Source organism: Alosa sapidissima, chromosome 10, assembly GCF_018492685.1.
Source record: "Alosa sapidissima isolate fAloSap1 chromosome 10, fAloSap1.pri, whole genome shotgun sequence".
Lineage (NCBI taxonomy): Eukaryota > Metazoa > Chordata > Actinopteri > Clupeiformes > Clupeidae > Alosa > Alosa sapidissima.
Window position 1 is genome coordinate 12,679,940 of NC_055966.1, and position 22,297 is coordinate 12,702,236.

The following is a 22,297-nucleotide window of genomic DNA, read 5'->3' on the forward strand; positions in this document are numbered from 1 at the left end:
GTTTTATTGATAAGTGAAGTGTGAAGTTCGGCTCTCTAGCCCTACTCTTGCGCGCACACACACAAACACACACACACACACACACACAGATACACACAGCTAAGCCCAGGGTGCAGCTCTGCATACCAAGCACACACACACATACACACACAAACCTAAGCCCAGTGTGTGACTCTGCATACCAAACATGTATACACACACACACACACACACACACACACACCGTGTTCAGAGTGTGTGATGTGCAGCTGTGAGATCTGAGGGGGATTAGGAGGATCCTGTATGCCTCTCACCTCACACTCTAATACTGATCAATATGGCTCAGAACAGTGTGTGTGTGCGTGTGTGTGTGTGCATGTGCGGGTGTGCCCAGCTTGCCTTCAGTGTTGCCAAGGTCAGATGTGTATTCCTTCCCTTTTTTTAAGTGTGTGTGTGTGTGCGCGCGAGCAGGCTGGTTAGGTGCTGCTGCTGGTGACTGGTGTAGTGGGGATTTGTGGGGTGCTGGGGTCACTAAGCCTGCTACCTGTGAGAGAGAGAGAGAGAGAGAGAGAGGCTGGTTAGGTGATGTGGGCACTAAGCCTGCTGCCTCTGTGTGTGTGTTTTAGCAGACTGGTTATGTGTTGTGGTCACTAAGCCCGCTGCCTCTGTGTGTGTTTTAGCAGACTGGTTATGTGTTGTGGTCATTAATAAGTCATTAAGCCTGCTGTTCTAGAGCATGCGTAAACAGTGTGGAGCATGCTTTAACGTTCTGGAGCATGTGTAAACGTTCTGGAGCATGCGTAAACAGTGTGGAGCTTGCTTTAACGCTCTGTATGCGTAAGCGTTGAAGTATCTATTTAAGATTAACATATAAACATGTCATAAGCTACATTGCTGGTCACTTCGACCAGCACTGCATCATGTCGTCCCTTTAATATGGTCAACTAGCATGCATCATGTCTTCCCTTTAATATGGTCGAGGTGTCATCTTGCCCCACAGGGTGTGTGTGTGTGTGTGTGTGTGTGTGTGTGTGTGTGTGTGTATACAGTATGTGTGTGTTTGACATGATGATTGGTGACAGGGCTCAGGACTGTGATGTGGGGTTTACTGTGCCAGTGTGTATGTGCTTCTGTGCAGATGGGGTTGGTTGGCCTTGTAAGTGTGTGTGTATGGATGAAGTTGTTTGGCCGTGCGTGCGTGTGTGTGTGTGTGTGCGGGGGTGTGTGAGTGTGTGTGCGCGCGTGCATGATGTTTGCTCGTCACCTGCAGGCAATGGGGCTGAGTAAAGTAGAGCATCTCTGACACACAGCTTCTGTTTGTCACCACTCCCTCTCTCCTCTGTATCCCCCTCTCTCTCTATCCCCCTCCTCTCTCTATCCCCCCTTCTCTCCTCTATCCCTCTGCTCTCTCTATCCCCCTCTCCTCTCTACTCCTCCCCCCTTATCTCCTTCACCTCCTCTCTCTATCCCCCCCCTTTCTCTATCTCCTCCACCCCTCTCTTTCACACAGTGTGTCCTAACTTCATGCGCAGCATAAAGTATACTCTACTGTTTTCCAGTGGACCCATCCCACACACACACACACACACACACACACACACACACACAGAGAGGCTGGGAGAGAGAGAGAGGCTGGGTGACTTGAAAGACCGTCAGGAAGTGCCTGGAGCTTCAACTTCTTGTTTCCTGTTTCTCATGCCCCTCCTCTTCCTGTCCAGGGGCACTAGGCCAGCTCATCCAGGTGGATCCAGAGGTGATGTCATATCCAGGTCAGAATGTGGAGCTGCCCTGCAAGTTCGTCAACCCAGGAAGTACCCAAGTGTCTCAGGTGAGCGTGTGTGTGTTTGTTCATGTCAGAGAAACTGTTAAATGTCACACACACACACACACACACACACACACACACACACACACACACACACACACACACACACACATATTTGAATCCTTTCTGTAGTTGGATTCACTCATGAGTACAGAACACATCTCCTGCCTATCCCAGCTGATGTAGAGCAGGATGTTTCCAGCAGTTAGGACTCTTACAGCGACGCTACACCAGGCGAGTTACTGAAGCGTTCTGTTCGCGACGCGTAAAATCCATTTTAGAACACTGGTCTATTTTTTTTTCGAACGTACGCGCCGCTATCACGTCTGGTGTAGCTACTTCCACTGATTATAGTGGAAGCTAATTGCAGCAGACGCAACGCGACCGGAGTGCTTCAGTTACGTGTCTGGTGTAGCTCAGCCCTTAGATTATGCTGTTTGGACTCTCTCTTAGATGATCCTGTTTGGACTCTCTTAGATGATCCTGTTTGGACTCTTAGATGATCCTGTTAGGACTCTCTCTTAGATGATCCTGCCTCAAGCTGCCAAATATCGATGCTCCCAACTTACATAGCATAGGTCACTGATATTTGCAAGGAGAGGGTGATATTTGGTCGTTTTATCATAAAAGGCTGTGTCCATATGCAACTTATTTCTGTTAGAGCACCTCCTTTCTGTTAGAGCACCTCCTTGCTTTCTCTGTCCAAGAGCACAACATCAGGGCTGTTAAGGATGTTACAAAACAAATTATAAGTAAGTATATATGATCCCGTGAGGGAAATTTGGTCTCTGCATTTATCCCAATCCGTGAATTAGTGAAACCCACTCAGCACACAGTGAGGTGAAGCACACACTAATCCCGGCGCAGTGAGCTGCCTGCTACAGCAGCGCTCAGGTAGCAGTGAGTGGTTAGGTGCCTTGCTGAAGGGCACTTCAGCCGCTCCTACTGGTCGGGGTTCGAACCGGCAACCCTCCGGTTACAAGTCTGAAGCCCTAACTACACACACACACACAGACAGACACACACACACACACACAACTCTCTCTCTCTCTCTCTCTCTCTCTCTCTCTCTCTCTCTCTCTCTCTCTCTCTCTCTCTCTCTCTCTCTCTCTCTCTCTCTCTCTCTCTCACACTCACACTCACACACACACACACTTTCACACTCTCACACACACTCTCTCTCTGTGGTGTCTTTAGGTGTCGTGGATCCTTGAGCCTTCGGATGGCGAACGCATCAACATCGCCGTGTACCACCCCACTTTCGGGGCCAGCTACCCAGACTCGCCGGTCACGGGCAGAGTGACCTTCATCGCGCCAACGCTGAACACGCCGTCCATCCGGATTGCTGACGTCAAGATGACTGATGAGGGACGCTACATCTGCGAGTATGCCACCTACCCGACTGGCAACGCCCAGGGCATCACCAACCTCGTCATGCTCGGTTAGTGTGGGACTGTGTGCATGTGTGTGTGTTTACATGTCTGGGTGTCCCATGTTTTTTTTACTTTTCTGTGAAAGTCTCTGTGTGTGTGCACCTTATAGAGGGCAGTAGTGTGTTTGATTGATTGATTGATTGATAGATAGATAGATAGATAGACATGCATACATACATACATTACTTTACATACATACTGTACATACATTACTTACTTTACATACATACATACATACATACATACATACATACATACATAACTTACTTAATCCACAAGGGGAAATTCAATTTGTGTGTATATGAACTGTAGCACCTTATAGAGGGCAGTAATAAGTGTGTGTGAATAAGAACTGTAACACCTTATTAGGAATGAGGAGTCGTCGTCACGACAGAGTAGCGCTCTAGAATCTTTGCCTGAAATCACGTTGTCCGCCATGTTGGAAGGATACCCTCCAGAACGCGTTCATTGTTTGTGTTGATCTGAAACTGATCCAGTGCATCACACGATTGTCTTGGATACCTTAGAAACCATGGGTTGCGTTTTTTTGTTTCCCACATGGAAAAAGATGAGGCTACAGTCATCTGCCAAATGTTGACAGGTGCGATGGCACTATACACTATAGCTGCATAATAAGCAAAGGAGGAAAGATTTTAGGACCCTCAACGCTAGCCTATATAATATTATACATAACCCTAACATGTGAAGTAGGCTAAAAACCTTTCTATGCTGACTGTTGGGGGTATACATCGCTGACTGATGTAGCTAGCCTAACTTATGGAACATGGACGTGTGAGGGAGGAAGAAAGAGAGGGGCTTACTTTAGGCTAGCCTGTCATTGCGAACGTTTTTCCTCTCGTAGTATAGCATAAATCAGGATTGGTGGTGGTTATGTCCACGTGGTGGTTGTTGGTGGTTTTGTCGCTAATATGCACACTGCAGACCGCTGTTCATTTCTTTTTTGAGCTGTCATATAACTCATCTGTGTACCAAAACATTATTATTTTTTTTGTATACATAGAGCCTTCCATACTTGTAAGTTACCTGAGTCTGTCTCATCTGATCTGTCACTTATTGCTGCTCGCGTCACTTAACAGACGGGCTCTCTCACCTTAGCGTGTGTAGTCACGTAATGCCACCGCTGTTTTGTGTGTGATATTTATTTTACTTTCTGAAGAACCCGTCATGCCTGTGTGAGTACCCAACATTACATTGTAATAAACGAAGAACAACATTGTCCATCCATGTCCGTTAGAGTTTGTCTTGCTAGCTTCTATTTTACTGAGGAAACCATGAGGATTACTAGCCTTAACATCGATCACCTAAGCAGTTTTTCTAAAATCGTAAAGTTAACTCTTCAATATCTATTAAGGGGTGGGTGGTCAACTTCAAGTCAACTTTTTAATTTCCTCTTAATGTCTCAGTTTAAACGCCGTGATAACTTCTCAAGCCGTCTTTCCTGATCTGTGTCACTGTCTTTGGGGTGCTGTCACCCGTGGCAACCGATAGAGTATCCTACCATCATGGCCGACCGGCTCAGACCCCAGCCAAATCAACCCAAATCGGCATGTGACTCCTCACTCTCAATGGAGGGCAGTAATACGTGTGTGTGTGTGTATGAACTGTAGCACCTTATAGAGGGCAGTAATAAGGAGTCCTCTGTGGTCTACAGCTCAGTATTGATCAGTGTGTAGAACAGAGAGAACAGAGGTGTGTGTGTGTGTGTGTGTGTGTGTCAGTGTCAGGTGAGTGCCTAACTGCTGTTGTCAGATGAATGGGTTGGGTGTTAATGGGGTGGAGCTCCCGCTGCTACTCCATAGGGATCTGCAGAGCAAATCGATCCACTGCTTAGCATGCACACGCTCACACACACACATCACGCTCACACATCACACACATATCACACACACACACACACACACACACAGGACCAGCTAGCCACTCTCCAAACACCAATTCCAAGTGTCTTTATCCTTTAACTGGAAGAAAAGTCTCACACAAATGCTTCTCTCCCTCTCTCCCTCCCTCCGTCACTCCTCCCTCCCTCCTTCTTTCTTTCACGCACTCCTCCCTCTCTCTTTTAGCCAAACCCAAGAACTCGGCGTCCCACATAACGGTTGTCGCAGGCGATACGCCGGTGGTGGTGGCTCGGTGTGCGTCCGCTAACGGCCGCCCGGTGTCTCAGATACGCTGGGTGACGTCAGTCAATGGCAACGCCACGACATTGACCACACAGGAAAGCGACAACACGGTGACTCTCCGCAGCGACTACAAACTGATCCCTACGCCCGCTGACAACGGCAAGGACATCAGCTGCGTGGTGGAACATCGGACACAGACCAAGCCCGAGAGCTTTCCCATGAAGCTCGCCATTGAGTGTAAGTGTGTGTGTGTGTGTGTCTCTGTGTGTGTGTGTGTGTCTGTGTGTGGTTGGGCCAAGCCTGAGAGCTTCCCCATGAAGCTTGACATTGTCTGTGTGTGTGTGTGTGTGTGTGTGTGTGTGTGTGTGTGTGTGTGTGTGTGTGCTAAGGCCGAGAGCTTCCCCATGAAGCTTGACGTGTGTGTGTGTGTACTATGGCCGAGAGTTTCCCCATGAAGCTTGCCATAGAGTGTGTGTAAGTGTATGTGAGAACGTCGTCCCTAGTATTTTGTGTGTTTGGTTTAGTTACTAAATTCATGTACATCAATCAACCTACACACTCATCTTAACTCACACACACACTCACACACACCCTGGTCCAGTGCGGTGCTAACTGAAGTGTGTGTTATGTCCAGACCCCCCCATGGTGTCCATCGTGGGCTACGATGATAACTGGTACATGGGGCGCACCAACGTGGAGCTCACCTGCCAAGCCAAAGGCAACCCCATCCCCACCACCGTCACCTGGAGAACGTGAGTTTTTACACACACACACACACACACCATCCCCACCACCGTCACCTGGAGAACGTGAGTTTTACACACACACACACACACACACACACCATCCCCACCACCGTCACCTGGAGAATGTGAGTTTTACACGCACACGCACATATACAGTACACTCCAGAATTATTGCCACCTTTGGTAAAGTTGACTAAAAATAACATAAAAAATAATCTGTTGGTGATTCACTGTAATATCAATGAAGGGAAATCCAACCTTGAAGGAAAGCAAATGTATTCTGAGGAAAATCATGAAGAAATTATTATTTATAATAAAAACAACAACACCATTGCTGTGTGTGTTGTCCCCAGGCTGACCGGCCACATGCCAGACACCGTCCAGGTCACAGAGAACAAGCTGAAGGTTCTGAAGGTGGACGAAACCGTCAACACCACCTTCATCTGCGAGGTCCGCAACCGATTGGGCATCGGCAAAAACCAGGTCACCGTCAACGTCAGAGGTAAGGCCACACACTACATTATGTAGACACACAAACACACCATATTATGTCCTGGCTCTCCTCGTGGTTTTGCTTGTGCTCATTGCACGCGCACACTCACACTCACACTCACACGCTCTCTTGCACTCACTCACTCACTCACTCACTCACTCACTCACTCACTCACTCACACACACACACACACACACACACACACGCTCTCTCACTCACACACTCACTTACTCACTCACTCTCACTCTCACTCTCACTCTCACTCTCACTCTCACTCACACACACACACACACACACACACACAGAGTCCGGTCGTGGTAGCCAGGCGGTTGGGGCTCTTCTGCATGTCTTTGTTATCTTTTCATTTCTTTCCCTTCTTCTCATGAGCTGCATGTCTCACTGTGTGCGTGTGTGTGTGTGTGTGTGTGTCTCACTGTGTGTGTGTGAGTGTGTGTTGTAGACGTGGTGTGTAGCTAAAATGGGTAGTTGGTTGGAGGACTGACTTTCATTCGCTCCTCTTTTTGTTAAATGGATGTGACACACTTATCCTCTTGCTCACACACACACACACACACACACACACACACACACACACACACACACACACACACACACACACACACACTCATGCAGGCTGCTGTTAGTGCTAGAGGTTTTTGCAGCTGAAGCTCCTGAGCTCATGGTTAATGCAGCAGAGTCTGGTCCAGGTGAGGACACACACACACACACACACACACACACACACACACACACACACACACACACACACACACACACAAGCACCCCACACACACTTTCTCTCTCTCTCTTACTCACACACACACAGTATTTTAAAAGCTCTCTCAATGTCCTCTTCTTCTCCTCTCAAAGTACCCAAACTCTCTTGCTCATCCTCCTACACACACACACACACACAACGCAACGCAACGCAACGCAACACTACACCCGCAACGCAACACAACACCCCAAACTGTTTCACTCCCTCTGTGTCTCACCTCCCCATGGCATCACTGTTCCCATTTCTGGTCTCTCTTGGTGTGTGTGTGTGCGCGCGCGCGCGTGTGTTGGGGTGAATCTGTTTAAAAATGGAAAAACAAAAAAATGCAGAAAGAGGCTGTCAGATGCAGCCAGCTCCACATTTTCATCTGGTGTGTGTGTGTGTCTGAAAGCAAGGAGAGGGACACTGATGGCATTTAAACCTCTCTTGGGAAGACATGCCCCCCCCCCCCCCACACACACACACTCATACACATCTTATCCTCTTACATTTCTTTTCAGACTCCACCAGCAGAACACCCCCCCCCCCCCCCACACACACACTCACACACACACACACACACACTCACTCTCTCTCTCTCCCTCCATCTCTCTCTCTCTTTGTCCCATGAGGCTAAGCTGCTTTAGCTCCTGGCTGTGTGTGTGTCTCTGTGTGTGTGTCTCTGTGTGTGTGTGTCTGTGTGTGTGTCTGTGTGTGTGTGTGTGTGAGGGAGAAAGAGAGCCCACAGTGATGCTCAACTGAGGGCGAGCCTACAGATGGCCAGGTGGCTTTGTCCACTTTGTGTGTGTGTGTGTGTGTACGTCCTCATATGTGTACTGCTTCCTATGACTCAGACCTGCATGACTCGTTCGTGTGTGTGTGTGTGTGTGTCTTATTGTCCTAAGGGAGTGAAGACTGGTACCAGAGTGTCTCCTGCAGTTGCAACACCCCTCTTTCTCTTTTCCTCTCCCTCCCTCTCTCTCTCCCTCTCTCTCTCTGACACACATGCACACTCGGTTCTCCCTGTGGAAGTCACTTAGTCACCTCTCTCTTCTCTCACTCTCTCTCTCTCCCCTTTCTATCTCTCTTTCTGAGTGAAGCTGACTTGGCCTTTTTCAGAGATTCTGGTTAAAACATGCTTAGATCCCACACACACACACGCACGCACACACACACACACACACACACACTCCCGATGCCCACCGCATCTCCTCTTTCCTCTCCCTTCACCTTCTTTTGGGGGGGGGGGGGGGGGGGGGGGGGGGATCTGCAGTCAGTGTGATTTCAGTCTACTTTGGCGGAGCACACACACGCACACACACCCCACAGGGTTATACAACAGTGGTCAGGCAAGGTCAGGTGTGTGTGTGTGAGGCAGCGTGTGTGTGGCCATATAAGTGTGTTTGCTGAAGCTGAAGCTGTTTGTGTGTGTGTGTCTCTTTGCATCTCCCTGCATCAGTCGTCCGCTCCATCCCTCCCTCCATCCCTCCATCTGTCCGTCCTGCACGCCTCTCTCATGGAACTGTGTGTGTCCACCTGCGTTTGCCACTAGTGACGGATCTGTGGACAATCACACACACGTCTTTTCTTGCAAATGAGGAGACCCAGCTGTCTGGCCCAGGACACACACAAACACACACACACACACACAAACAAGTAACACATACACTTACTTGGTCTTTAAGAGGTATAAAAATCAAAGAGACAGCAAGTGGAAGTCAACTATCCTCTCTTTTCCCTCTCTCCCTCTATTTTCACTCCCTCTCTCTCTCTCTCTCTTTCTCTTCCTCTCTCTCCCTCTCTCTCTTTTTCCCCCTTCTCTCCTCTCTCTCTCCCTCTCTCTCTCTCCCTCCCTCTCTCTCTCTCAGATCCCCCTGCTGACCCATCCAATGTTGGGGTGGTAGCGGGCGTAGTCATCGGCATCCTCCTGGCCCTCCTATTGGTTGGTGCTCTTGTGGCCATCTTGGTGACTCATAACCGGCGGCAACAGCAGCAGGGTTACCGCGGCAACCAGAAGAGCGGGGCGTTTGACATCAAGTCCCGCCTCTTCGGCTCCAAGGCCAGTAAAAATGGCGGTGGCCCCGGCAATGGCCCCGGCAACAACAACGGGCCCATCTACACCTACCGTGAGGGCGTGTCTGGGGGCGGGCTAACTGAGAAATCGGCCAATCACGGGCTGCTGTCGACCACGCCCACGGCACAGGACATCCTGCTGAGCGGCGAGATGGACGAGGCGGAGAGGAAGAAGTTCGACGAGCTGGCGGACGAGGAGGACGAGGAACGCTATGACCGCTTCACCGCCGCCGGGCCCATCCTCCAGCTCCGTCACCACGACGACCAGCACTACCTGGACGATGACATGGAGTCGCAGAGAGACGGATCGGTCATCTCACGGACCGCCGTCTACGTGTAGAGAAGGAGAGAGACGGAGGGAGAGAGAAAAAAAAACGATGGAGGTGGAGAAAGAGAGAGAGAGAGAGAGAGATATGAAGTGTTGGTTTAATTTTTCACTAAAATCTTATTTTTTATCTGACCACTTTGATGGGCTTGCGGATGGAAGGCTGGGTGGCCGGATGGACAGATGAGGGGAGATGAGTCTACGAGTGGAGGAGGGGGGGTGAGTGGACAAGTGGAAGGGGGGATGAATGGACAGTGACCAAAAAGAAAAATGGAGAGACAATCTGGCCTTTCTGCTTTTGAATGGACTTACTGCTTCCTGCTTCTCCATGGACACATCTCACTGGCCAGGAGAGACACATTATGCCCACCACACACACACACACACACACCTCACTGGCCAGGAGAGACACTGTGTATGCCCATCACACACACGCATACTCACATGCACACACACACATACACACACTCTCAAGCACTACTCGAGTCCCAGCTGTACTTGTATTAGATCTAGTGGTTGACCTACTAGGGTGTATCATCATCTGCCTGTTGACACACATCCACACACACACACACACACACATCCACATCCACACACACATCCACACACACACACACACATACATACAGATGTCGAAATCACCCAAACAAATACTCAAAAGACAACAACTCTGTGATACTACACACACACACACACACACACACACACACACACACACACACACACACACACACACATTCTGGTCATACTGGACAGAAACACTGACCAGCCTCAGTGAAGAATGAGCGGCAGAAAGGCAGAAGGCACCAAACGGCACATCAGGAGTGTGTGTGTGTGTGTGTCCAGGGCCCGGTGTGTAATGAGATGTGACGCAGCGTCTGTTGGGCTGTGCTGGACAGATTGCTGCCACTGATCATTTATGACGGGATGTGATGACTCTCTCTCTCTCTCTCTCTCTCTCTCTCTCTCACACTCACACACACACACATACACTTCCTCTGTGTCTCTTTAAGACTCCTTGTGTGTTGTTCTCGAAGGCCTTAGTGATGTAATGTGTGTAATCATGCAGAAGGCACCTGTGATCACCTCTCAACATAATCCAAACACACACACACACACACACACACTGTGCACAATGTGTGACCCATCAAGCCTGCTGTGAATCAGTGGCTGCTCACCTCTGAGCTTTCTCTCATGCTGAGCATGTGTGTGTGTGTGTGTGTGTGGAAGGGGGGGGTGTCTCCCTAAGGCTGGTAGTCCGGCTCTGTGCAGTCTGCTCTGTGTGTGTGTGTGTGTGTGTGCATATGTGTGTAGTCGGGCTCTGCAGTCCGCTGAGGCATATCCCAGCATGCCTTGCTGCAGGGGCTCCAACAGTGAGGAAGAACAGCTGTGTAAAATACACTCAGTAGATCATAACACCAGTAACACACACACATACACACACACACACACACACACAGAATTATTAGTTACATCAGCATCAGCACGTTTTAAATCGAATTCTGAGTTCTCTCTCCCTCTCTCTTTCTCTCTCTCCCTCTCTCTTTCTCTCTCTCCCTCTCTCTTTCTCTCTCCCTCTCTCTCCCCCTCTCTCTTCCTCTCTCTCTGTCTGTCTATCTTTCTTTCCCCTCCTTTATGTTTGGAGGAAATTGCCTCCCAGTGGCCCTGTGTGTGTGTCTGTGTGGAAGAGGTAGTTGAAACACTAGACAGGTAATTGTGTCCCAGGAGGTTGGGAGTGAAATGTGTCACACACTTCTCAATTCATAATTGTCTTAACCATATCTACAATATAAAATAATGCACTCTAATGCACAATAAAGCACACACACACACACACACATACACAGCTTCTCTGTGGGCCTCACTGGGCTGGTTAGCTGCTTTAAGCTGGAAATAGATCTGTCACCTCGTCCCTGTCTTTGTTACCGCAGACACACACACAGACATACACACGCACACACACACATTCAATCTTTAGTTAGACAGATTGTGTACATTTCTCCTGAGAGGGTCATCAGTGAGCAGTCTGAGTCAGCGTGTGCAATCGACTGACTCAGGGAGGTGTGTGTGTGTTCTTGTGTGTGTTTGTGTAGGACACATACTGTACCTATACCTCTGAATACACACACTGCACACTCAGACACCTCTTGACCTTATCAGACAGAACCTCTTAAGCTCTCGACACAATAGACACACACACACACACACACACACACACACACACACACACACACACACACACACACACACACACACACACAGAGGTCCATTAAAGGGACTGAGTGGCCTTGAGTTGTGTTTGTCCTCGGTGAAGGACAGGGAGGCTAATGTTCTGCTGCTCCCACTGAAAGACCACACACACTCTCACTCACTCATTCACGATCTCTCTCTCTCTCTCTCTCTCTCACTCACACAGCAATCACTTGGGATAGAGGCCACTCCCCCACCCCCCCAGTCAATTTGGTCTGTACTGGTCATCTTCTGTAATCTTCCAGAAATTCTTTCTCTTCAAGGGGACACTTCTAGAATCTCTTTCACAGTAGAGAGCAAAACTAGAACCCTGTTCCTAAGGAGGGAGTGCTTAGAACTCTTAGAATAGCCCTAGAACCCTGTGGAATATTCTGGAAGGCTTAGACTACGTGCTGATTTTCTACTACTAATTAGGAATGCCATTCCACCAATAGGCGTGTGTGTGTGTGTGTGTGTGTGTGTGTGTGTATGGACACACTCAGCTGGTTATAACTGCACAGAGGCTGAAGGAGGTCTCTCTCTTCCTTTTCAGATCTGCAGCCAACTCTGTCTCTCACACACACACACACACATACATAGGGGGGCAAAAAAAAAGTGTAAGAGTTCTTTGAGTCGACTTATATGCAGTCATCTCAGCAAAAGCCTTAACCAGCACAGCCTCCTGCTACACACACACACACACACACACACACACACACACACACACACACACACACTGGTATACACACTCACTTTGTAAATAGTATAAATATATAAAAATATCAAGGGAAGTAAATGAGAATAATTTATAATGTGGCGTTTGTCCCGCTGATCGCATGAAAGGTCATTGTTATCACACTGTTTTGTTCTGTTTGAGGCCTTTTGACTTTTCACATGTTTCTGATGTTTTTATTCTCTTTATTTCTGTCATCTGATGAGTGTTTTACAGTAACTGATGAATTGTATAAGTGGATCATGCTTCCTATGACGTGTGTCTTGCGTGTTCCTCCTTGACCATGAGCGCCCAGTGATGACCATCATTAGGGTCCGTTCTTGTCCCACATCTGATATGCAGACGGGTCAAGTCCAGTTGGATCCACTCCTATGTTCTTCTGTCTTATTTGTCTTTGGTTACAATTAAAGTTTTTGGGATTTTACAAACTGAACTTTTCTGTTGGTCTCTGGCGGAGGACGGAGTCTTCATATGAGTCCCTTTCCCATCACACACACACACACACACACACACACTTCTACATAAGCTTCTATACACACACACACACACACACACACACACGTCTGGTTCCTCTGATTATATTGATGTTGGCTTTGTTATCTCCTGTTTCCTCTTGTGGTGTCTCTATCTCTCCATCTAAATGGGCTCTGACTCACTGGCCATTCCTGTGTGTGTGTGTGTGTGTGTGTTTGTGGTGATAAAAACGTCACAGGTTGTCAGAGTCTCTAGATCATCACCAGATAAGACTGTCTGGCTGTCTAATGGGGCATTTAAGACTCTTTGCCACACCCCAAACACACACACACGTGCACACACACACAGAGAGGAAGTGGAAACACGTGACCAAGGAGAAGTGGCCTGCTCTTGCCCACATTAAGTATTACTTCATCTTCTAAAGCAGCACTATACAGTATGTTTATAAAGGAACCTGGTTATGGTCACATCAGAGTGGTCATCTGTGTGGTATATTACGAAACATATTAGACATATCTAGGCTATCTAGACATATCGAGGCTACACAAAGTCTTGACTCAGGGGTATAAGTTAAGTGATACTACGATAGCAGTTATGTGATATACTTAGTGCATAACCTGCTCCTGACCAGGTTTGGTTGGCAGCATAAGACACCATGGTGATACAGTGACGCTAAAATAGAGCCACTTTCGTTTCACAGCATACCCTGGCTTTTGAGCGCAACATACCTCGCTAACCCACTAATCGAGATTCAACCCACTAGTCGTGTGTGAGACACACCTGTCTCTCCCAGCACATGCACCACACCTGGAGTTCTGTGTTCCGCACCGGAAATGGGCAAAAAGCGGCATCACGTCTCTTGCCTGGCTGGTTATGGGGCACACAAACACACTACAGGTAGAAAGGAAGAAGCCATCTGTGTGTGTGAGACTTTACTGCTAGTTTTAGTTACAAGATAAATTAAATAAAGTGTCACAATAATTGTAATAAATCACTAGGTCTCTTCACAACGTTACCACTCCAATAGAACATGGACGGAGAGTTAAAGGAGAAATCTGGTGATTCTCACATAGATCTCCGTTTCTCGAGGTCACGAGCTGCCTGGCTAATTTAGCTGCTGGGACTAGCAACTAGCCACTTTTCTAGGTGAAAAATCGCAGAATTTCTCCTTTAAGATCATTCATTTAGTTAATACACACACACACACACACTCACGGATGGATTACTGAACAGGCCTATATATCATGTCAAAGGAAATAAGTTGATTTGCATATGTGTAATGAAGTATGTGTTTAATGGTGTATATATATTTCTCACGTACACACACACACACACACACGCATAATGAAGTGTGTATTTAATGGTATATATATTGCACCTACCACAGAGGTTAGATGATTTACATATGTGTCATGGTTGCTCCGCTCCAGGAAGCCAGAGGCTGTTGAGCTTGTGTGTGTGTGTGTGTGTGTGTGTGTGTTAGTGTTACACAGTTACATTATCACTGTCAAGCTAAACACACTCCCCCCCCCCCACAGACACACACACACACTCCCCTCTGTGTGTGTGTGTCTCACTGCTAAGGAATGTGGATGTGATGGTTGGTCCATTAGTCTACTGTGAACTGAAACTCTTATCTGCACTGAGAGCTGCCCGGTGCTGAGAGCCCCTCTGACACACACACACACACACACACACACACACACACACACACACACACAGAGGGCTCTTTGTTTGAATAAGTGATGCTATCTGACCTGTTTGGTAAAAATGTAACATAGTGTAGTGTCAGCACTGCATTTGTTTGCGTGGGTGAACATTTCTCTCTGTCTTTCTATGTGTGTTTCTTTCCCTCGCCTTCTCCTTTTCCCTCTCTCCCTATCTCTCTGTTTGTGTGTGTGTGTGTGTGTGTGTGTGTGTGTGTGCGCCCAGGGCGCTCCGCTCCTGGTGTTGACACCTGGTAGAGAGTGTGCAAATGGCTGCACTAGCAGGTGTCTGTTTGAATGGCTGACTGTTAGAATAACAGAATAACACAACAGCTCTCTAGCCACAGGCACTGTGGCCTACTTTCTGTCTCTCTCTCTCTCTCTCTCTCTCTCTCTCTCTCTCTCTCTCTCTCTCTCTCTCTCTCTCTCTCTCTCTCCATCTTTCACTCTCTCTCTCTACCTGTCTCTCTCTCTCTCTCTCTCTCCATCTTTCACTCTCTCTCTCTACCTGTCTCTCTCTCCCCCTCTCTCTTCATCTCTCTCTCTCTCTCTCTTCATTTTTCTCTCTCTCTTTGTGTCTGTCTCTCTCTCCCCCTCTCTCTCTCCATCGTTCACTCCCCTCTCTCTCTCTCTCTCTCTCTCTCTCTCTCTCTCTCTCCAATTCAATTCAAGGTTGCTTTATTAGCATGACTGTGGGTACAGTGTTGCCAAAGCACAATTAAAACAGCATAACAATTAGAACATTGACAGCATTAAGAGAAACAGTAACTTGTAACATGAAACATGTTTGCAACTTGTAACGTGTGTATACCCTCACTTTCACTCTCCTTCATACACACACACACTCCCACTCCCTCCCTCTCTCCCCCTCTCTCTCTCCTCCCTCTCTCTCTCTCCTCCCTCACTCTCTCTCTCTCTCTCTCTCTCTCTCTCCTCACTCCCACTCTCTCTCTCTCTCTCTCCTTCCTCACTCCCACTCCCTCTCTATCTCTATCTCTCCTTCTCTCTCCTCCCTCACTCCCACTCCCTCTCCCCCCCCCCCCTCTCTCACCTCCCTCACTCCCCCTCCTCACTCTCCTCCCTCACTCCCACTCTTCCCTTCCATATTCCCACTCTCGCTATTTCTCTTTCCACTGTCTCTATCCCTTTCTCCCTCAGTTATGGCCGTACTCTGCCCCCCCTCTCTCTTCCTCCCCCCTCTCTCTCTTTTTCCATCCCTCCCCAGACTCTTTCTTCAGAATGTTATTCTCTTTCTCTTCCTTTTTACGAGGTCAAACTCTCTCAGTGTGTGTGTGTGTCTGTGTGTGTCTGTCTATCTCTGTGTGTCGGTGTGTGTGTGTCTGGAACACTCTTTCCTCACTCGGGTCTGGCACAGGAAGCCATGCTGCATCATTTCAGGGTTTTTCGTCCCATGCTTTCTGGCCATGTGACACACACACACACACACACACACACACACACACACACTCCCAGTCCAGGCTGCCAGGTGGCCATCTGTTTCCTCTAATTGCTCTGAGTTGGCACTCGGCAGGATCGCCTCATGCCTCTCTGCCCCCTGTGGCCCCCATCCTTGCCCACCCCGGGCACAACAGCGGGCACCAGGGCCAGCTCCCAGCCCCTCAGCCAGCCTGGCATCGCTGGAGTTGGGGAAGCACAGAGGCTCATGGGATAGTGGAGGTCTGCGTGCTGATATAAATATGATCTGGTTCCATTTCTTTCTCTGTGTGTGTGTGTGTGTGTGTGTGTGTGTTTTCCATCCCTCCCCCTCTGGTTCATTTATCACTGTAATATCTGTGTGTATGGGGTCATTCCACGTCAATTCAACCAGGGCCCACGCACTTAGGTCTCAAAACATTCTGAAAAAATTACCAGGGAATTATCCAGGAGACACACTGTAAAATTACTTTTATGTAAGATCAATACTTTCCAAGATAGAGCCAGTTTTACAGGGGGAGGGGGGTGCCGATTTTGTTCAGCCTCTTTTTTTTTGTCGAAGTTCACAAGCCCATAGCACAAGAACTAAACCATGTAGGAGGCTCAAATTGTGCATGCTGGTACATAAATAGGAATAGTAGGTAGCAGAATAGTCACATTTGGTCTGGATGATTCTGCATGGTCATAGCTGTCCCTCAAAGTTGATAAAAATTGTATTGGAGTTTTTGGCTGGGCTCTGTTTAGGTCTTCAGAAGACATATTTGTACTCAACATAGGCTCTTAATTTATTTCCCTTATTGAGATAAGTAGAAACACTCTCACAAAAAGCAATGAACAGAACATAATTTCCCTCAGGGTCTGAACAGCAGACCTTACAAGTCTGAAAAATAATTTACAAAGATTTTTTTTATATTGTTTCCTTCACTCTCCATGATCCCTTCTTTTTAAAGATACCAATTTGACTTGTCTTATGCAAATCTTTTCTTTCTTGTGTTTTGTGTAGCGTTACCACAGTGGCACCTGTGGTTGTATAGAGTAACCTGTGGTAACTATACAAAACATATTGATCTCAATGGTGCATTTTTCCCATGTTCAGGGTGGAAAATAAAAAAGAAAGATTTGCGTAAGACAAGTCAAATTGGTGTTTTTAAGAAGAAGGGATCATGGAGAATAAAGAATATTTAAAAAAATATTAAAAAAATTCTTTGTATATTCCCACAAGGTGTTTAGGTGTTCTGAAAATGAGAACCAAAATGATTTTTCAGACTTGTTAGGTCTGCTGTTCAGACCCTGAAGGGATTTCTTTTCTGTTCATTGCTTTTTGTGAGAGTGTTTCTACTTATCTCAGTAAGGAAAGCCTATGTTGAGTATAAATATGTCTTCTGAAGGCCTAAAAAGAGCCCAGCCAAAAACATTTTTATCAACTTTGAGGGGCAGCTATGACCATGCAGGATCATCCAAACCAAACATGACAATTTTGCTACATACTATTCCTATTGATGTACCAGCATGCAAAATTTGAGCCTCCTACATGGTTTAGTTCTTGTGCTTTGGGCTTGTGAACTTTGACAAAAAAAAGAGGCCGAACAAAATCGACACCCCCCTCCCTCTGTAAAACTGGCTGTATCTTGGAAAGTATTGATCTTACATAAAAGTAATTTTACAGTGTGTCACCTGGGTAACATAGGTACACCTGGTAATTTTTTCAGAATATTTTAAGACCTAAGTACGTGGGCCCTGGTTGAATTGACGTGGAATGACCCTATGGGTGTTTGTGTGTATGTGTCTGTGTGTGGCGTATCATGCTAATATGACTGTAATATGTGTGTGTGGCGTATCATACTAATATGACTGTAATATCTGTGTGTGTGTGTGTGTGTGTGTGTGGCGTATCATGCTAATATGACTAATATATCTGTGTCTGTATGTGTGTTTGTGTGTATGTGTGTGTGTGGTTACGATCAGGCTAATATGACTGTAAAATGCAGACAGCTTCGCAAAGGAATCACATGTATTATTTACTAGGCCATGAAGTCATAAATAAACAAACAAACAAACAAGCCCTCCCCACCACAATAGCAGCAGCAGGCCTGTTTCAGCAGTTTAAACAGCGCAGCCAGACTGCTAAATTAAGCCATTAGCCGCATATAAAGTAAAGCCACGGTGTTAGAATCACAGTTTCATTTATTTCTATAAAATCGGTACCTAAACCCGAACGGTAACTAAAACGATATGATAAAGATAAAAAGTAATACTCTAACTAATGACTATGACAATAAACTATAATGATAACGACTTGAAGAACGATATCGTTGGGCATCAGTTTCAGAACGATTTTCATTTTGAGAACGATAAAAAACTGACAGCCAATCAGATCCATCAAATTTTAGACATCACATTCATTCAACATGAGGCAAGACTTTCCTTATCATTGGTCAGTGTGAAGGCTCATATCGTTATAGTTACAGTTATCCAAATCGTTATCGTTTGTGATATAGTTAGTTATCTAAATCGTTATTGTTTGTTATATAGTTACAGTTATCTAAATAGTTATCGTTTGTGTTATAATTACAGTTATCTAAATAGTTATTGTTTGTAATATAAATGCCCCTTAATTCAAAATTGGTGTTTGTTTTGTTTATATAGTCAGTCAGTTTCAATGTGTTCAATGTTTTATACAGTGTCATTTTAAATGTGTGTATGTTTAAGTGTGTGTGTCACTTTGAACAAACCATAACCATGTATGTGTATATATATTTTATATATAAATAGTTATAATGTGTCACTGCTGAGTGAGAATGAGTTCATGACCAGATACAGCACCTCACAGCATGACAGGGAGGCTTCGTTGCTCATTGGCTGAGCCTCATAATGTTGCATGGTCCTTGTCTCACACACACACGGTGGCATCTGTGTGTGTGTTTAATTGTGCTTCTTGATTGTGCATTACCTTTAGTGGAGGTGTGTGTTGGTATGTGTGTGGGCTCATATATTGTGTGTGTGTGTGTGTGTGTGTGTATGATTGAGTATGTGGCTGTGTCTTTGTGTTTGTGAGTGGCCCCATGCATACAGATGTCAGCTCAGCAGGGTTAAACAGGGCTGTGTGTGTGTGTGTGTGTGTGTGTGAAACGGGGCTCACAGACACTAATCAGTGCTGATTGTCTGGCCTGCACTCTAGGGCTTATTTATACACCAGAGGGAGAGGAAGAGTGAGGGATGGTGAGGATGGGGGTGTGTGTGTGTGTTGACCCTGGAGCAATCACACTAGTGTCATCTGTGGTGTAAGATCGTGTGTGCGTGTGTTGATGTGTGTTTGTGTGTTTTCGAGCAGTGTGTCTGTGTGTGTGTGTGTGTGTTGACCCTGGAGCAGTCATCCTGGTGTCATCTGTGATGCTCTCGACTCGTCTCCTCAGCAGGAAGCTGGGGGTGTGACCAGGCTTCACCGCCACACTCTGATTGGTCAGCAGCGCGTTGTGTGATGAATGGTGGGCGGAGCCTAATGACAGCCTAGTCTAAACCCTCTCCCCGTGGACACACACACACACACACACTCTTGACATGCGCAGACACACACACACACACTGTGGGTCCAGGCGTGACATATGGATAACAGATTGATAGATGAGTGGCGCCTGCTCTGGTGTCCCATAATGCACCTCTCCAGGGGCATCTGATGAATGGGGTCCGGCCGGCCTGCGGGACTACTGCACTGATGCAGAGTATCGATCCGTGTGTGTGTGTGTGAGTGTTTGTGTACATGTATGTGTGTGCATATGTGTACATGTATGTGTGAGACTGGGAGTGTGTGTGTGTGTTTGTGTGCTCTGTGAGACTGGGAGTATGTATGGAAATGTGTGAGGTGACCTTTTCTGTGTGACATTTGTAGAAATAAGCGTCCAGCAGAGCGAAGAAGGTGTGTGTGTGTGTGTGTGTGTGTGTGTGTGCATGCTTGTACTCGTCTAGCAGATAATAAGTGCATATTCCCTCCACCACTGCTGTCACCGCCACCTGCCTGGGACACACACACACCCTCACACACATCTTTCTCTCTCTCTCTCACACACACACACACCCTCACACACATCTCTCTATCTCACACACACACACACACATATACACACACACTCATACTCACTCTCTCTCTCTCTCTCTCACACACACACACACACACACACACACACACACACACACACACACATTTATACAGGACTGTTACACACTCATACTTATACAGATGTGAAACATTTATGTGTGTGAGATTTATTTTCAGAATAATGTTTGTGTTTGTTCATTGAGTCTCTCTCTCCATCACGTGAACATTTTTATTCTGTGTGTGTGTGGAATGTAAAGTCAAGGGGATAAAGATTGAATGTGTGTGTCTGTGAAATAAAAATGAAATGACGTGTGTGTGTGTGTGTGTGTGTGTGTGTGTGATGTGAATGTTGCACATATTTGGGGGTGAATAGTGTGTGTGTGTGTGTGTGTGTGCAGCTGTGTTGGTTTAGGAGCCCAGGGAGCATCAGCGCTCTCTCTCTCTTCGCCACCTGCAACAACAAACCAGCTGCAGATGAAAGAACCCAGATCACACACACACACACACACACACACACACACACACAGTCTCACACACACACACACACACACACACACACACACACACGCACACACACACTCGCACAAGAAAGAGGGAACCCCAATAAGGACAAATGCCAAAACTTGTTTCTCCAATTTTCCTATCTTCTCTGCATTTATCTCTGCATACCCTTGTGTGTGTGTGTGTGTGTGTGTGTGTGTGTGTGTGTGTGTGTGTGTGTGTGAGAGAGAGAGAGAGAGTGTAAATGGAATCAATTGTTTGTCTTCTTCCACTTTCTTACCTTGTCCGCACACATTGCAGCCATCTGACGCATGCACAAACACACACACACATACACACACACCACTTTCCCCCCCCTCTGCAGTTTTTCTTTTTGTTTTGTGTGTGTGTGTGTGTCAGCAGGCAAGGTGTGTTATGACATTCTGTCCCTACGATCATATTCTCTCTCTCCCCCTTCTCTCTGTTCATCTCTCTCTCTCTGTTCATCTCTCTCTCCCCCCCTTCTCTCTGTTCATCTCTCTCTGTTCATCTACCTCTGTTCATCTCTCTCTCTGTTCATCTCTCTCTCTGTTCATCTCTCTTTTCTCTGTGTTCATTCTCTTCATCATTTTCTCCTGTTTTCTCTGTCTCACTCCAGCCTCCACCTCCATCCTGTGTGTGTGTGTGTGTGTGTGTGTGTGTGTGTGTGTGTCTGTGCGTGCGTGCGTGCGCGTGTGTTGTTGTGTTTTCTATGTCTCTGTCCAGCCCTCCCTGGTGGTGGTTGGTGTTGTTGTTGTTGATGTTGTTTTCGTTGTCGTTGTGCGAGTCCCCTCTCTTCCTCTGTGTCTCTATTTCTCCATCTCCATGGTGATATGAGAGGTTGTGTGTGTGTGTGTGTCAGTGTGTGTGTGTGAGAGGAGTGCAGATAGTTGTGTGTGTGTGTGTGTAGTGATATTATTTGATGTGTGCGTGTGTGCATGCGTGTGTGTGTGTGTGTGTGTGTTTGTGATGGTTGGATGAAGGAGTGGGCTATCTAACTCCTTCTGACAGCCCAGTGGAGTGCATTGCTGCTCTATTCTCTCTCTCTCTCTCTCTCTCTCTCACACTCACACACACACACACACACACACACACACACACACACACACACACACACACACACACACACACACACACACACACAGTTCCAGTCAGTCAAACACACATACAGGAAGTAGCTGCTCTTCTGGGTAGAGTTCAGTGTTTCTGGAACATTAAGAGTGACTTTGATGTGTGTGTGTGTGTTTGTGCATCTGTCTATATGTATGTGTTGGTTTATGTGTGCATGTATGTAGTGGTTATTCCCGTAGTCTTGTCTTAAACACTATTGTGGTTGA

The 22,297-nt window shown here is 46.9% G+C and overlaps 1 protein-coding gene across 4 annotated transcripts in view; it reads left to right on the forward strand.

Annotated features, from left to right (window-relative positions):
• Nucleotides 1–22,297, forward strand: part of si:ch73-22o12.1 (nectin-2) — a 69,670-nt gene that overhangs the window by 23,230 nt on the left and 24,143 nt on the right. For 2 of the 4 annotated variants that reach the window (XM_042108041.1, XM_042108042.1), the window contains exons 2-6: nt 1,698–1,807; nt 3,002–3,245; nt 5,322–5,615; nt 6,013–6,130; nt 6,478–6,626. In XM_042108041.1, the coding sequence (XP_041963975.1) occupies nt 1,698–1,807; nt 3,002–3,245; nt 5,322–5,615; nt 6,013–6,130; nt 6,478–6,626 (915 nt within the window). Of the gene's footprint in view, nt 1–1,697; nt 1,808–3,001; nt 3,246–5,321; nt 5,616–6,012; nt 6,131–6,477; nt 6,627–9,242; nt 13,159–22,297 lie in introns of those variants that run through there. The other 2 variants (XR_006034778.1, XM_042108039.1) reach the window with 2 other exon arrangements.